We start from the raw sequence: 17890 nt of genomic DNA, 5'->3' as shown, positions 1-17890 counted from the left end.
AAGAAAAAAAAAGTGAAATTTGGAGCCAGGAACAGAGGCGAAATGACAGCAAGACGAAGGCAAAATAGTTTTCTGTCCTCCAAAAGATGGAACATAAAAGACTGCATAGAAAAAAGAGGCAGTTGTAACATAACTGCTTGATGGTGCACCCCCTCTGTAAAAAAGCAGATTACTCTCTTAAGTAAGCACAGCAGCCATTTGACCCAACATACCTGGAAGTCATATGCTGAATACGGTGGCAGGTGAGGCGTGCTGTGGTAATATGTATTGTATGACGTCACCTGGGGTCTCGAGTAGTAAGATACAGTGGGCCGTGCATTTTCAACTGTGCAGTTTATAGCAGGAAGTGAGGGAGTCTATGAACACAATGGAAAACAGAAAACTCACTTAGCTTGTGGTCCATTTATTCAAATGGCCAGAGGAGATCAGAATACTGCAAGAGAAATGGGAGAAGTACAGATCTTGCCTGTACACTACGATCTACCTCAGGGGTCCTTCTCAAGTGTCCCACTGTTGGGAACCTCCTGGCCATGGGCCAAATCTGGCCTGAGAGGCCTTCTCATTTGGGCAGCTGGGCTGCTCTTCCCAAACCACACCCACCAGTCCCACCCCTGACATCCTATATGACATCAGGTATATGGCTGTAAAAAGCAGGGTTGAAATATTCCTGTGCATCATCTGAAATGGGAGGAGCTCTGTCCTAGTTGGTTCAGGTGTGTAAGGTACTCTCCTCTGCACCCAAATCCTGCAGAATGTAAGATTAGATCCCTCTGCCCATTAGCTAATGCATGGGGGAGTTCAATCGCCTTTACTCTGTGGGCCAACTCTGACAGGTGGGTGGGATGATCTACCCGAGATCAATAGGATGACAGAAGATGGAAAAGGTGTGTAGTCATGTTCACCTGTCAAAGCTGGCCTACAGGTGGGAGGATATAATTATCTGACTTGCCAGGACAAAAAGATTCCCCACCCATGAGTTTGGTCGTCATGGACAAGAAACATGGCCTTTCCTGTAGTGGCTCTGAAAACTACGAAACACCTTCCTGATGGACTTGCACCTTGCCACTTCAATTCTGGCATTTAGGGAGGCCACAAAGCCTTTCACACTTCATGGCTGCCTTTAGTAGCTACCAAAAATGTCTCATCACCTTTAACTGGTGCCCACCCAAAATTGCTCTGGTCTCCAGAGCAGCTACTCATTTTTAATCTATCTTCTGCTGTGTCTATTTCAGTGTTTCCTACAATGGGTCTCCAGCTGTTTTCAGACTACAGTTCCCATCATCCCTAACCACTGGTCTTGCTAGCTAGGGATGATGGGAGTTGTAGTCCAAAAACAGCTCAAGGCCCAATGTTGGGAAACACTGGTCTATTTGTACTTTGTCTCTCATTCCTTTGCACACCACCTGGTGAGCACATAGCTCTAAAAAGTGGCACAACACGCTTGAAATAAATAAAAATTTCTACTTGTCTACGTTTCCTATGGACATCCTCTTACCATATCTTTAAAGCCTCCTAGGATTGCAGCAGTGATGATCCCGAGAAACAAGCCCACGATGTTCAAAATGGTTGCTGACCAGAGCAGGTGGTAAAGGTGAATGATATCTTGGCAGCTGCTGACGTCAATGTACTCGTAATAACCACCGGAAATCTCCACTCTGTTCAATCCAAAGAAAGGCAAAACATCTTTCAAAAAGGCAAAACATATTTCAGTAGATAATCCTCATTTTGGGACACCTTTGCTAGAGGGACGTAAGAACATAAAAGAGTCCTGCAGAACTACTGTTTAGGGGGGCAGGCAGGTATGGGGGTCTCCCTGGTCTTGAATGGGGTAACTGCACCCCTGAAGGACCAGGTGCACAGCCTGGGAGTCATTTTGGACTCACAGCTGTCCATGGAGGCGCAGGTCAATTCTGTATCCAGGGAAGCTGTCTACCAGCTCCACCTGGTACGCAGGCTGAGACCCTACCTGCCCGCAGTCTCCCAAGTATGGTGCATGCTCTAGTTATCTCCCGCTTGGACTACTGCAATGCGCTCTATGTGGGACTACCTTTGAAGGTGACCCGGAAATTACAACTAATCCAGAATGCGGCAGCTAGACTGGTGACTGGGAGCGGCCACCAAGACCACATAACACCGGTCTTGAAAGACCTACATTGGCTCCCAGTACGCTTCCAGGCACAGTTCAAAGTGTTGGTGCTGACCTTTAAAGCCCTAAATGGCCTCGGCCCAGTATATCTGAAGAAGCGTCTCCATTCCCATCGTTCAGCCCGGACACTGAGGTACAGCTCTGAGAGCCTTTTGGCGGTTCCCTCACAGTGAGAAGTGAGGTTATAGGGAACCAGGCAGAGGGCCTTCTCGGTGGTGGCGCCTGCCCTGTGGAATGCCCTCCCATCAGATGTCAAGGAAATAAAACAACTATCAGACATCTGAAGGCAGCCCTGTTTAGGGAAGTTTTTAATGTCTGGTGTTTTATTATGTTTTAAATATTCTGTTGGGAACTACCCAGAGTGGCTGGGGAAACCAGCCACTCTGGGTAGTTAGTTAATTAGTTAATTAAAAATAAATTATTATTATTATTTGGCCAAAGGCCCATCTGGTCCTACATTCTCTTCTCATAGATGCCATTGGCAGAACCGCACTCCTTCACAGAGTGCAAAGTTAAAAGAGTGGGATTTGCTGTCACAAGTTGTGTGATGCTGGCCACCAACTTAGATGGGTTTTAAAGGGGGGTTAGGCCAATTCATGGAAGATAAAAGTTATCAATGATTACTAATCAAGGTGGTTAAGTGCCATCTTTAGGATCAGGGGGAGCATGTCTCTAGATAACATTTGCTTGAGATGGGAAACAATGGGAGATGGTTTATTGCCTTTTGTGCTCTGCTTTGTGCTTCCTAGAGGCACTTGACTGCCTACTGTAGAAAACAGGGAGTTGGATGCGTTAAGCCAGGTGTGGGGAACCACTGGCCTTCCAGATGTTGCCAAACTACAACCCCCATCAGCTGCAGCAAACATGACAAAATGCCAGGGGTGATGGGAGTTTAATTCAGCAAAATCTGCAGGGACAAAGGTTCCCCACACCTGATATAAGCCTTGGTCTTTTCCAGCAGGGGCCCTTCTTATATCACTGTATCATTTTCTCTGCATGGTAAATTTATAGTATTTCAGGAGGGCCTTTGGGGACCAGTTAGTCTTTCTGTTGCAAAAAAAAGGAGTCCATTGTGGATTTTTCTGCTGCTCTGGTTTCAGATGGCTGTGATTGTTTAACATTAAAAACAGCTATCTAACAGGGTTTTTTTTTTTTTGCACTTTCAAGTGTTCAAATCTTTTCACAAACATAATTTAACTGTAAGGTAAATCAGTGTTATTTTCCCCATTTTGCAGATGTGGGGAATAAGGCACATGACAACGCTGCTAGTCTCTGGTCACTTAGTGAGTCAACAAGTCTGAACCAGGGACTTTTGGATCTGCAGCTCAGGCTGCAACCCTATACCCTAGGGGTGGGGAATCTTCTTGGGCCAGATCTTTATCTCCCTCCACCCTGTGGACCAACTTTGACAGGTGGGTGAAACCACCCACCAGTTAATTACCGTACCTAATGATGCTTACCCAACCTTGGTAGGCTGCATTAAACCCTCCTGACTTTAAGTAAACCACCAAGAACAGTAAACAGAAAAGAGTACAGAGGGACAATCTGACTTTGCTGGCTGCCAGCTGAATGACATGACCCGCTAAAAGTTATCTCTGTAGCACAAAGCTCCGACCTCATTTGCACTTTACACTTAAAGCAGTATAATGCCACTTTAGTCATCGCTTGCCTCTAGGAATCCTGGGACCTGGTTTTTGTTAAAGGTGCTGAGAGTTGCAAGGAAACCCCTATTCCCCTCACAGAACTATCATTCCCAGAGAAGTCTAATAAGCAGTCCCTTTTCCCAAGGAATTCTGGGAAGTGGAGCTCTGCGAGGGGATAATCCTAACAACTCTCAGGGATGTGGGTGGCACTGTGGTCTAAACCACTGAGCCTCTTGGGCTTGCCGATCAGAAGATCAGTGGTTTGAATCCCCACGACGGGATGAGCTCCCATTGCTTTGTCCCAGCTCCTGCCAACCTAGCAGTTCAAAAGCATGCCAATGCAAGTAGATAAATAGGTACCACTGTGGCGGGAAGGTAAACGGCGTTTCTGTGCGCTGCTTTGGTTCGCCAGAAGTGGCTTAGTCATGCTGGCCACATGACCCGGAAAAACTGTCTGCGGACAAACACCGGCTCCCTCGGCCAGTAAAGCGAGATGAGCGCCGCAACCCCAGAGTCATCTGCAACTGGACTTAACTGTCAGGGTCCTTTACCTTTACCTTTTCACAACTCTCAGTGCTGTTAACAAATTACAGTTCCCAGGATTCTTTGGGGGAGAGCCACGGCTGTTTAAAGTGCAGAGATACTGCTTTAAATGTATAGTGCAGATAGGGTCTCAGCCTGAAACAACTCCTTCATACTCAAGACTGCAGGATTGACCCAGGGGCTTGAGCTCCCCCATTTCACTCTCTGCCTACAGGTGTGGCTTTTCCATGTCACTCACCTCCCACAGTTGTAGAGGTCACAGCAGAAGCAGGTGTTGCCTTTGATCTTGGGCGTGCAGGGGCTGCGGTGCTGGGGGTGGCAGACTGCCTGTTTGAACAACAGAGACAGGGCTTACAGAAGCTGAAGGCCACCTCTTTCGGGAATTGGCAGGTTTGCTCCTACAGCATTTCCAGAAGCCCATTTCTGATTTGTACCACTTCTGCTTAATTGCAAATGGAAGAGCATGCAACAAACTTTTCAATATGCACTGATTTTATTTTTTTAACACAGAGGAGCATGTGCATTCCTCCCCCTGTAGTTGTACAGTCTAGAAACATCATTTTCTGTTTATGAGAACAGGATTTCTGAAGGGCTGGAAAAGTTTGGTTCCTGCAAACCAGACAGGTGGAGTATTTGAACAGGCAACTTTAGAGATCAACAAATCTGCCAATTTGGGTTTTTCTCTCTTTCTCATTTTTCCAGCTCAGTTCTCCATGTTTCTGCATCCTCTCAAAAGTGCTTATCCTCTCAAAAATTTAGTGCAATTTTGTCCTAACATGCACATTTTTGTAGACAATTTTGTCTGATATACACATTTTTGCAAAGCAATATTATACATTATTTCCACACATTTTTAAATGCACACTTTCCCTTAACATGCACATTTTTTTTACACAATTATTTGGTTGGAGAATTGCATCCCAACATTTGGAGAAGTGCAGATTTCAAAGGATGGCTGTGTTTCAGTTTGTGTATTGTTTTAGAAAGCATGAATTAGGTAGGTTTGCATTAAAATTCCAGCCAAACTGCATTTCTCCCCCATTTATCACCCAGAATTTCCTGTTCACTCATGTTGCAGAAACTGAGAGAACAGCAGCACAGTTACCTACCTCTGGCTGAGCTGTACTTTTGGAATAGTAGTGACATCGTCCTGCATACAGTGGTCTGAGATCCTGTAAAAAAAAAGAAAAGAAAAATAGTAGGGTAGAGTTTAAAAAAATGAAAAAAGAGGAAGTGAATCAACCCTGATTATTATTATTATTTTTTTGCTGAAACAGTGGGCAGATGCTCAAATTAACCATATTTTCAGACATCCTACCGCCTGCTTGAAGGAAGCACAAAGGAAAACGACACCCAGTAGTGCACAAGAACATAAGAACAGGCCTGCAAGGATCAGGCCAAAGTCTACCTTCCTGAGTGCTATCTGCAGCTGCAAGGGTTCCCACATGTCCCTCTTTTTCCAGGACATGTCCTCTTTTTCATGCATATGTAAAATGAGAGTCGTCATAGCGATCCACAGTTGAAAGTAGAAGTCGGCAAATGTGTCCTCTTTTTTTTTTTTTTTGCTCTTCAAAATATGGCAACCCTAACACTACAATACCACTAAGCACTATAATACCACTTTAAACAGCCATGGCTTCCCCCAAAGAATTCTGGGAGCTGTAGTTTGCTAAGGGTGCCGGGAGTTTTTAGGAGACCCTGCTATTTCCTACACAGAGCTACAATTCCCACAATTCACTGGGAAAAGACACTGATTGTTAAACCACTTTGGGAAGTGTAGATCTGGGATGGGAACAGGGTTCTAATAGTTCTCAGCACCCTCTGCAGTTACTTGCAATTATTTGTGATTCGGCTAGGAGGAGTACACTTCCAATACAACCTTTCTATACATCTCTTCCTCCATTATCAACCTATTTTTTATCACTTTGAAAAGTTTGGGCTTTTATTGCAAATTACAGCATCCTTAATGGCTAATATCAGGAAAAGCCTCTGCAGTGCCCTTCAGCCAAGGAAGATAAGTGCAATAACACCCTCCTCATTGGTGCTCCCCAGCAACAGATACCTCTGATACTGGAGTCCTCTTGTGGAACACTCTCGTGTTATAGCAGAACAAAAGTGGCACAGAAACAACAAGGCAATGGAATATTTGTGGTTTGAAAAATGTGAGAGAGGCAGCCTGATACAACTAGCATGTTTAGCTCTAGTTAATGCATGAAGGAGTAAAGACTGTTGTTCCTAGAAGTGACCAGGTCACTTCCGCTAACTTCCTCAAACAAAGAAAAGCTGGATTCTGCATCCCAATGCAAACTGATAGGTGTCTGTAGAACTTTGCATTTTATCTCGCTATTATAACTACTTCACATAACTTATTTTGATTCTGCTAGTCATAGCAAGGGGCAAGCTGCTATAGCAGGCACTGACTTCACCCCCCAAATGCTAGAGATGTTAAACCTGTAGCTGAATGAGGTGGTAAAACGGGCTATACCACTTCTGTGTGTGTGTGTGTGTGTGTGTGTGTGTGTGTGTGTCACATTTTGAAATGCTTTTTCCTCTACAATGAAAACGAAAACACACCATGCAAATAGAAAACCAGCAAAGCAAACTGGGCTGGGCTATCACCTTTCTCCCTGGTGAGTTAGGTTAAGGATTTTTTTAAAAATTAGTAAGAAGGTAATAGAAGTGTTAAAAATCGGCACCTCCTCATCTGAAGCCTGAAATGGAACACCCTAAGCTGCCAACCCGGGGCACCAACTTGGGCCCCAGGTTATGGATGGCCAGCACACCAATGTGACTTCATGACATCATGTTGAAATGTGATGTCATGACGCCCCACAGCCTCAGAACCTGACTTCCAGTGGCACCGCAAGCCAGGTTCTGAGACTTCACAAGGCGTTGGACAGCATCTCTGAGGTCTCGGATGTGACTTTGTCTGCTTTGCAATGCACTGGAAGTTGCATCAGGGGCCCTGCAGTGCGTGCTGAGCACCCACAACCAAATTTTTGTGCATGCTCGGGCCCCGCTAGAGATGGCACCCCTGCTGCCAACTCATTCCATTGCATGCATAGGCCAGGTCTCATGAGGTCCCCTGGACTCCCCACTGAGCAATGCCCACATGCTTTCAGGCATGTTCATTGGCATGAGGACTAGTCTCTGGCTTTTTAAAAGCAACGCTGAGAATACCAAGAAACTGGATTCTGCACGCAAATCCTTTATTTTGTGCTTTCCCACAGCTCTCTCTGGCGTGCAAGTATGCAGCCCTGCTCACAAGCGTGGAGGACGTGGCAACGCAGTCACATATCGCAGTCGGCTGGTACTCACTATGTGCCTGGCAGCAAACACACCATCCACAATGGCACAGCAGAAGGCAGCAATGACGCCAAAGCTGATGAACACGATTGAAGCAACCAGCTGTGGGAAAAGATAAAGCTACATGGAGTCATCTGCTTCTATATTAAAAGAAAACATGCAAGGTTTTGCCCTATCCCCGATTATATTTTCTGGAGTTGCTGATTTATTGATATGCTGGCTGACAACTGCCCATTCCTTTTTTAAGCAGGTTTGTATAGTTTAATAACCCAGCTCAATCTGCTAATAGGAGCTAATGGTTAGATTTCTGCCTCATGAAATATCCTTTAAAATATTAATGTTTGGATATGAAAATGACAAGAAAATCACAGTATTTTTTTTTATAAAAAAAATCACATACCACAATACATCTATGCATATGATTCTTAAACACTCTCTCTCACAATAAATAATTAATAAACATTCAATGTGTACACAATTTCTTATTTTCACGAAAAGGCTATTGCTATTATTTAATATTATCATACAAAAATAGATTACAGCAATAAGCAACTACATTTTGACCTAGTGAATTTCTAGAACAGGAGTGGGGAAACTTTGGCCCTCCAAGTATTGCTAAACTACAACTCTCATCAACCCATCAATCTGGCCATGATGGGAGTTGTACTTCAACAACATCAGCAGAGCCAGAAAGTTCCCCACACCTACTCTAGAGGTCAGTTTCTATTGCTGTTCATCCTTCTTTAGTTGTCATTTTTTAAAAAGACATATAGGTAATCTACTCCCCTCCACAAGATTCTCAAGTCTTGTTTTATATCTTTGGCTAACGAGTCCCAAAGCCATAGTTTTCTTGATCAATCATCATTGCAGCTTGCTCAACTACTTTTAATTGCTCACAGAGCTTTCTCAGTAAATCAATTTTTGTAAAAAAAGGCTTCCATGTGTCCTTGCTCTATGTAATACCTACAAATAATAGAGGCTCCCTTCAGCTCAATGCTACAGCAATTGCCAAGGCATGTGTGCAAAATGCTACTCTCCCAAGTTTTGGGAGGGTTAGGACTGGAAGTATCGCCCCAAGTCTGTGGTTGGCAAAAGGGAAAGAGCCAATGTATTGAGCTGATGACAGAAGACAGAGGAATGGAATTCTGAAAGCACAACTCGGAATGCAAGATGGAACGGAATGACCAAGGTTAGCTGATCCCTACATGACTCCTGCAGCCTGGGCAACCGGCCACTGAGGAAGACTACTGGGGCAGCATCCCCTGGGGCTGCCAGGCCACTGCTGTTCCACCTGACTACTTCCTGATTACCTGCCCCAAGGTACTTGCATTATTACATAGAACTACTGCTTCTCCGTCACAACGGGTCGTTTATACAGTTTAAGAGAAGAGCTGTGGGTTAGGAAAATGGGAGGAGAAGGGAAGGGAAGAAGCCAATTCAAGACACCGGCTGTTTCACAATGTTATTATTTGCGAAATAGTTATATAGTGGAGCTCCAGGAGTCAGTTCTGGGAAGAGAAGGGGCCTAGAAGTGGCCGTTTATTTGATTATTTTGACATAACAGCAGGGATCGAATTCCGAAAGCTGCTTATGCCAATGAAAACCCCAGTAGAGATATATACAACCACTGGGGTTACACAGATGTCTTTCTTTTTATGTATGGCGGCCTCTTCAGGCCTGTGGCAGTTGATGACATAGTCTGGATTCTAGGCTCCTCCCTATAGAGCAGTGGTGAGGGACCTATGGCCTTCCGAGATGTTGCTGGACTCCATCAACCCCAGCCAGCATGGCCAATGATCAGGGATGATGGGAGCTGCGGCCCAACATCTGGAGGGCAGGTGGACTCAGGGATGGCCTGGCTGATCTTGAGGTTGTTAACCCACAGAAAGCAGCCGTTCAACAGACGGGAGGGCCCTGCTGGACCACTTTCCCCTGAGGTGCAGCCTGATGGAACTGCTGCCAACGGAGGCAATGGGAAACTGATAGCTCTGACTAGATCCGAGTTGAGTTGATGGGGTAACCACCTGCCTGGGGGCCTGGCTTTGCTCCCTGCTTCTCAGGCCCATCCATCTGGGGAAAGGTGGTGGCCTTGTTTAAGGGTTACTGCCAGAGGCAGGAGTGACATATATTTTGGGGTCCACGGGCACCTTGGCAAGCCACAGCGAAGCACACAGATCAATCTGTCGGCAACCTCTGGCTTGAGAGGCAATGCTGAGCTTTTTAGGAGAAGGGTTGCTTCTGCTTCAATGTTTTTGCTGTCTTTTATTATCTGCTGTTGATTTTTATTGCTATACATTGTATTTCTAATGCTGATTTGCTTACAAGTCACCCAGGAAATATTTATTGAGGGGAGGCTATAAACCTTTTAATAGATAAATACTTTGGTCTAGGACAGGCTTTGCAAGCAAAAGAATAGCTAGGTCTAATTCTCAATACCTCCAGTTGAAAGGGTCAGGGTAATAGGTGGTTACCTCTTCAGACCTTGTAGAGCTGCTGTTAGTCAGAGCAGACATTACCAAAGTAGATGGGAATCAGAGGTCTAAGGTAGCTTCCAATGTTCATTAGGTGAATCCATGTATCTCAGTGACAGAGTACATCCTTTGCACTCAGAGAGTCCTGGGTTCAGTTACTGGTACCACCTGGTAGGGTTGGGAAGGACCCTGGCCTGAGAGACCAGGCGAACTGCTGCCAGTCAGTGTTTGGAATATTGAACCAACATGACAATTAACTTAACATGACAGTAACTTTACAACTGTTAAAAAACTTACCATTTGCCTTTTATTTTCTATCAAATTTGATCCAATAATTCCAAGAAATGACCCAAAGCCAAGCTGAAAGGCAAGGTTTTAAAAAACGTTTTAGATCTTTTACAAGCTATCCATTTTTAACCATTTAGTACAGATGCAGAATTAGAAACCAGGGCTGGGGAGGGGGGGAAGACCACACACCACATACTCAGTGAGAAGCCTTAAAAATCTGAGGATTTTTTAAAAAAAGAAACAAAACAAAAAACCAGAATCACCAAAATATTGCAACAGTATTCCTGATTTTTACCAGTGGAAGTAAATCATGTAATAAAGAGGAGCTTTTAGAAATTAGGCAAAATGCATGCAAAAATAATTTTTAATACAGGTTGACGGCAATAATGCAGCAATGGTCTTACATATGCTTGACATAACTGGAGTAGCCAACTGAGGAAGACTTCCAATTGAGTCAAGGACTTCTTATTCATACATCTCTTATGATACCTGCTTAATAAATGTAGTTGGCAGGCACCACCAATCTCAGAGCCATCACATGGATCTGGCAGTAGCATAAAGACTATCCCACCTCAGGCAGAATCTTTGGTCTTTTTTCTGCACCAAAGCAACAACTATTGCTACCCATGATGCTGCTTCCACAGGAAGAGGAGAACAGCTTTAATCAGCCCAGCTACACAAGCTGCTGTTTACTGGGAACCCAGAAAGACAGGGATGCCAGGGATTAGGGGCAACACAGCAGAACAGAGCCAGGTGCTTGCCTCAAACAGCTCTCCCGATTCTCAACTTTGACCTCTGGGTGCAAGAGTAGGAAAGGATGAGGTTGTAAAGAAGAGGAGGATTCTGCAGACCTCTTTGCAGAAACTAATATGATCATAACATGGGTTCATCCCATTCTATCCTCTCATCAAGCAATAACTTGCATGCATAAATGTGCAATCACTAGTTAATTGTCACAAACAGGGTTTTCATACCAGCCAAGGAAGAAATGCTTCCTCGCTGAAACATTTCACACGTGTCTTGATGAGAGTAAACACATGACATATGTGCACGTGTAAACCAACCTGTTGGCAACTGACCATGTGCTGATTAGTAAACACCACTGCTACTTGAGAATTAAGACTTCAGGGTGGCCAAGATCCCTGTAGAAACGTGCAACTTTCCGTTCAGTGAGTAGTGCATAAGGTGACTTAGTGAAAGTCGCTTATTCACCCCAATTGTGATGGGCTGCCTTGTCTTGTCCTCCTCTATATAGTTAGTGATTATGGATGGGGGCAGGGAGAAGAATTCAATGCAGCACTAAGTTCAAGTCCCTTAGTGGTGCACTAGTTGCGCGAGCGTAATATTTGACACAGGATATGGTACAGCAAGCCAGCATGGTTCTCATGGCTGATCAAAGAATAGACTGCTGTTGCCCCAATACATCCTGTTGCATAACAAGCTTCTGCTAGCAAAACTGTTGCATAGGACATCATGTTATGCAACCATTATTCTCACCCTTGTACTAGCACATCATCCTTGATCAGAGAACACTGAATCCAGATATGGATTCCATCTGCCTGTGCATCTAATTACCCATAACCTGGGTCATTTGCCGGTCGCAGTGGTTGCTTAGTGAGCTGTCCATCCACCAGAGCGTATAAGTGCCAAAATGCTCTTAATGGAATAAATTAGCAAAAAGCCCATGATGGATGACAGATGGGACATGATTGAAAAAGCGAAGCGTTATTAAGGGCAGGGTAACCCTGTGTCAAAGGGTAGTTTTATTCTTCTCTGTTGCAAATGTTCTCAAATGCGGCACCTCACTTCCCCAACAGTAGCAGATGTGGCAGGGAGGAAAATGAGATGTATTTGTATACTAAGTTTGCTCCTAGTGGTTCCAGCTGCAGGGGTTGGGAGTCAATCAACTGAGAATGAAGTTGCTTCTATCTGCACACAACTCCTTCCAGAATTTTGTTGCCCAATCATGCTAGAATGTGACAGAATGGTGGCTCACTGTATGGCAGGAGTGGAGAATCTGTGGTCCTTCAGATGTTCTGTGCTACAGCTCCTGTCATCCCTACGAACTGGGCAGGCTGACTAGGACTGATAGGAGTTGCGAGTCCAGCAACATCTGGGAAGTCACAGGTTCCCCTTCTCAGCTGTAAGCTGTGGAAGTGTTATAGTACATAAAAGATCCTTAAAACTGGATGGGATAACTTCCAGATCTGTTTCTATGATTTTGTTAAACACTGGCAGGAAGTAACAGTGGACTTTAGAGTACTAACAGATAATATTATAAAGGACTTAAACAAGATGTTGTGTAATACAGCTGTTTAACACAGAGGTGAGGAATCTGTAGCTCTCCAAGCCTCAGCTGGAATGCCTCATGGTTAGAGTTGAGGGGAGCAACATCTGAAAGGCCACAGAGTCCCCAGCCTTGATTTAATGCATCAGTTTATTCAGTAGAGTACTGATTACATTAGGGGCTGGTTCATATGCATTGTTAGCATGGGAACGAGAGCTAAGCAGGTAGCAAAAGCACAGATACCCAAATATGGCCCCTTCTGAGAACCTCTTTGAGCATTCATCCTTATTTGCATGCAGAATGCTTATGGTGCATGGTGGTTAGACCAAGGGCACCTCCAGACTAGCGTTTCACCTCCAGTCACCCATGGATGCATTTTGCAACATGTCAATTATCATGCACTGGTGATGGATTCTGACTGGACCTCCCCAACATCATTACGCTTTGGTAGTTCTTTGATGCTTCCCCAACATGACCACATTACTGCCATCTGGAGGGGCACCCTTGCACTACAGTGCAACAGAAACGGGACAAAAGAGCATTTGTGGTATGAAAAATTACAGGACTTCAGCAGGAAGCCACAGTTCTTGCACCAGTTGAAACTAAAACTTTTGCAGGTGCAAATGGGATGACGTGTAACTGCCTCAGCACCTTCATGAGCCCAAATCATCACGAATGCTCAATAAACAGAATGTCTGGAAGGGCCCTATATCTGGTCTTTACTTAGCAGTCATTCCAATTTGTTTGTGGGACAAATTATAATTATTGTTATAATTATAATTATTGTTTTAAGATAATGGGCATTCATCCTGACTTCCCTGTGGGGTGTTTACACATCTTCCCACTAGTCATTTGTTCATCCCACACTTTTAAATGCATTTTCTCATCACTTTCCAAATGACAAAAATGTTATGTTTTTATTTTTAAGTGGGTTTCTTGTGCTAGGTTGACAGAGTGCCTTAACCCATTTTAAGTGTGCCAGCCTAAAGTTCTGATGTCACTACCAGGCTACAAAATCAGCTTACACTCTCTCTGAAATGCCAATTCATATATACCGGTACATTAGGATTGCAGCATTGGGCTTGCATGTGTGAACAAGAGAGTAGAGGTTTACATGTCAGGGAGATAACATAACAAAGTGCAAATGGTCTGCTAATGGAAACAATTACACATTTAACTGAGAAATAAGGCATTGAATGTGAACCAACCCAAAGTGTGCTAAGCTAAGAAACACTTGCTAGCTTGATGGTTTCTTTCTGCAACCTAGAGATCAGAGTGGAAATGTCCAGAGTCTTGTACCGTGTACTGACATTTTGAATCATTCCAGCTGAAATGAGAGTATTTGCTGCGCAGTGCACCTACATTATCCTGCAGCCAAGATTGCATGGACTGACATTTAAGGGGCCAGAGTAGTAGATATTCTGACTCTGCCCTTTTGACGGGATCACTTTCCAACATTCTGATGAGAAAAACGAGAGCAGAAAGTGTTTCAATATTATAAGAGCAGAATGAAGATCCCTTCTGAAAAGGGTTGGTGTATTCCACCCAGAAGAGATACAGAAAAGATATAGAGAAGGGGTAGGACATTGCAAAGACCCAACTATCTTAAGCATGCACTGGGCAAATCCAACATTGGCTTTCTGAGTTCTCATATGTACTAAGCTATCTCAGGACACCCTGCATTCTGAGCCAGCTTGCTAAAAACAAATCCAAATGGCAGAGATAGGCTACAAATTCAGCAGATATAAGTTCAGCAGCAAGGCATTCTGTGGGCTAATAGAGACATGCATGGTACAGGACATGCAACATCAAAGGCAACCACGGACAAACAGTTCAGCATAGAGATTTAACACCAGAACCAGAAATTTTTGTAGCACCTCACACCACACTAATCCAACATGTTTTCATGGGATTGATTCACATGTTCAGCTGTAAAGCAACAAGGTCATAGTACTTAAGGGCTGAGCAATGGAGGCTGGTTCATGCATGGATGTACCAAGCCACTGTCTTGTGTCCTCAGTGTGACATCAGAGGAATAGCTCACACTTAACAGCAGCAGATTTAAGACTTGTTTGTGGGGCACTTGTAGCATGTGAAGAGGAGCTGAATGCCTCTAAATGGGTGCTGGCCTGTCAGTTAGCTACAACCAAATGCAGCTTCCAGCTAGTTTCCTCCAAGTGATTGGAACCATCTGTGTAGCCTCCATTATTTTATGTACCTCATGAAGTGAGTAGGGGCATAAATATGGCAGATGAGCCTGCAGCAGTTAATTGTGAATCACACCTTGGTGCGACTGCAGACATGGGTTTAGAGGCATTTCTGCATTTTCCTGCTCCAGAAGACTAGACCCTTCCAGTAGTCCCGGGTGATCTTTCCTCTGCATTGATGTTGCAGTTTTGGAAGGAGTTGAGCATGCATTCACTGCACATCTGAAACCCACAGCACAGGCACATAGAGGCTTTTTCCATGGTGGTCCCTTTTTGATCTACTGGTGTCGATCTACTCACCACCAATGGAAGTCATTGGGAGACTAGCACAAATACCCAGTTCCCACCATTAGTTCCAGGTATGAGCATAACACTAGTTCACACTTGCATGTGTGGTGTGGCACTAGGCTGCAGGTGTGAGCCCTCAGCTAAATAGCTACAGAGACAACTTGCATATGAAGTTGAGTGAAACACATTATCAATGGAGGTGGGTCACACATTTGGTGGATGAAGCACTAAGTGACAAACCATGGACTTGTTCAGGGGCACATGTTTCTCGCTGGATAACCAAGGGGACCTTTGCATGCATAAGTGAGCCACCACAAGCCTAACACCACAGACAGAACATCCATATCACTTCACTCCCAACACTACCCAGCGGAGTCAGGTCAGACACTCAGCTACCAGCCAACAAGTGAACAGCAATCTGTAGAGCAGAGATAGACCCTCCAGATGCTACTGAATTCCCACTGTCACTGAACACTGACCTTGTTGGCTAGGGATGATAGAAGCTGGAGCCCCACAACATCTGGAGGGCCACAGCTCCTTCACTCCTCCTGTAAGGGGTAGATACTCATGTGTGTACCAATCCCAAATGATTTGCCACTGAATGTGACTCCATATGGAAACCATTGGCTCAAGGGTGTTATGCCCACACATGCAAGTAATTGTGTTGCAGTCACCCAGCGATGAACATGCATGTGTGGACCAGGCCCCCACCCCCATATTTTAAGGCAGAAGTAAAGAACTTGTGACCCTCCATAGGATGTTGGACTTTGAGGCCACCAGCTCCATCCAGCATGCCCAATGGTGAGGAAGGATGGAAGCTGCATTCCAACAAAATCTGGAAAGTCTCAAGGAAACAAAACATTCAATGAAGGCAGAAAGCAAATGAGCAGAGGTTAACACTTAAGACATTCTAATCAATTTGGAAGATTTGTGGGGACTTGGGCGGGAGCAACACAGCTTCTTGACCTACCTAGGAGCTCTATACTTACAATAACCCCTGGGTAATAACCTCCAACAGTCACATTTTGCGTTCTTGTCGTGGCAGCAAGACCAACCGTAAGAATTAACAGAGACACAATGAGAAGAGTCACCGTTACGTAGAGGGAATTTCTTTTTCTTCTATTGAAAGACCCTAAAACACACACATATATACATATGCAAAAAATGTGCTAATTCCATCAGCGTTGAATAGCAAAGCATACCCTCTCCCCATAAGCATCATATTCAGTTTCAGTTCTCTTGGTGGTATCATGAGATACCATATCAAGAACATAGGAAGCTGCCTTAGACCAGGCCAGGCTATTGGTCCACCTGTCTAGCCCAGGGGTGGGGAAACGTTTTGGCCACCTGTCAATCATCTGACATCACAACGTTGTTGGGTGATTGGCAGGTGGGTAGTCCTGCCCACCTGTCAAATATAACCTGTGTGGGTAGAGGAAATACTGTCCAAGGAAGATTGAACTACATTCTAATGCAGCCTTCCAAGCTTCTCCATCTGGACCTCAAGATTCTTCCCAGCACATGCCTTCTCCCTGGGCCACATATCTCACTGGCTACACACCTGCTGGGAAGGTGTCCTTGAAGTGTTTGCCTGGATGGAGAATGGATAGATGAGTGGGTACAGAAACCACTGGCTTCTTTATGGCTATACAAAGCTAAAAGCCACATCTGTTGCCCCTCCCACCTTTTTGCCTCTGGTCCTGCCCAGCACTGGCATGTGGCCCCCGGAATGTTGTCCATGAGGGCAATATTTTATTGGACATATTGTTCCCAGGATATGACAACAGGAGAAGCAGGAAGCTCTTAATTCCCACAAGAGAGAATCCCCCATTTGCACAATATGTTTAAAACACAATGATTCCACTTTAAACAGTCATGACTATCCCCCAAAGAATTTTGGGAGCTGTGGTTTGATAAGCGTGCTGAGAGTTATTCCTCGCAGTCCCAATTCCCAGAGTTCCTTGTGAAGAGGGATTGATTGTTAAAAGCACTCTGGGAATTATAGTGCCATGAGGGGAGCAGGAGTCTCCTAACAACTTCCAGCACCTTTAGCAAACTACAGTACCCAGGATTCTTTGTGGGAAGCTATTACTGGCTGAAAGTGGTACTACGGAGTTTTAAATTGAAATATACTCAGAGTCGAGTAGTAATTTCATGCTCTTTATTTCTGCTCATAGGAACAGTGATTGAATCCTGCCCCCCAACTCAGGCTTTATATACCTTATTTATACAATGAGTACCATCTGATTGGTTGATTATGTTTCCCTCCTGGAGCCTGATTGGGTGGCTGCTGCAGGCCAATCAGTGGTTGCATCCTAGTATCCTACCGGCCTAATAGGCTGATAAACTTCCTCCTGGGGTCTGATTGGGCTGCTCCTGCAAGCCAATCAGGTTGTTGCATTCTAGGATCCTACCTGCCTATTCTTCTAGGATCTAAGCTTAGTACATAACATAAATGTTATTGCGATTGTAGCCTAAGTCATTGCACAAACAGAATTACTTTTGCTCAGGGAACAGTGTGCCCCTTCCTCCTCTTCCACCAACATCACCCCATCCCCTGATCTGTCCTGGGTTCTCCTAACCCTCTAGAAAAGATCTGGGAACAGTGCAAAGTTGGTAAAGTTCTGTAGCGCGAGCAGAAGTTGTTCTGCTTGCACTGTGACTCAGATAAGATTCAACCCTATAGAAATATATAAAAGGCTGGCACACTT

The 17890-nt window shown here is 44.6% G+C and overlaps 2 protein-coding genes across 2 annotated transcripts in view; one reads left to right on the top strand and one right to left on the bottom strand.

Annotated features, from left to right (window-relative positions):
• TMEM255A (transmembrane protein 255A) overlaps positions 1-17890 on the bottom strand; it is a 33591-nt gene that overhangs the window by 6467 nt on the left and 9234 nt on the right. The window contains exons 2-8 of the mRNA XM_081179060.1: positions 16169-16311; positions 10407-10469; positions 7651-7740; positions 5442-5504; positions 4571-4659; positions 1496-1655; positions 213-356 (exon numbers count right to left, since the gene is read on the bottom strand). Of these exons, the coding sequence (XP_081035186.1) occupies positions 213-356; positions 1496-1655; positions 4571-4659; positions 5442-5504; positions 7651-7740; positions 10407-10469; positions 16169-16311 (752 nt within the window). The remainder of the gene's footprint in view (positions 1-212; positions 357-1495; positions 1656-4570; positions 4660-5441; positions 5505-7650; positions 7741-10406; positions 10470-16168; positions 16312-17890) is intronic.
• Positions 8817-17890, top strand: part of ATP1B4 (ATPase Na+/K+ transporting family member beta 4) — a 40327-nt gene continuing 31253 nt past the window's right edge. Inside the window, exon 1 of the mRNA XM_081179054.1 lies at positions 8817-8957. The gene's annotated coding sequence lies outside the window, so the exon portion shown is untranslated. The remainder of the gene's footprint in view (positions 8958-17890) is intronic.

The sequence above is a fragment of the Podarcis bocagei genome (genome assembly GCF_964188305.1).
Source record: "Podarcis bocagei genome assembly, chromosome: Z".
Classification (NCBI taxonomy): domain Eukaryota; kingdom Metazoa; phylum Chordata; class Lepidosauria; order Squamata; family Lacertidae; genus Podarcis; species Podarcis bocagei.
This window is presented reverse-complemented; position numbering and strand designations above follow the sequence as displayed.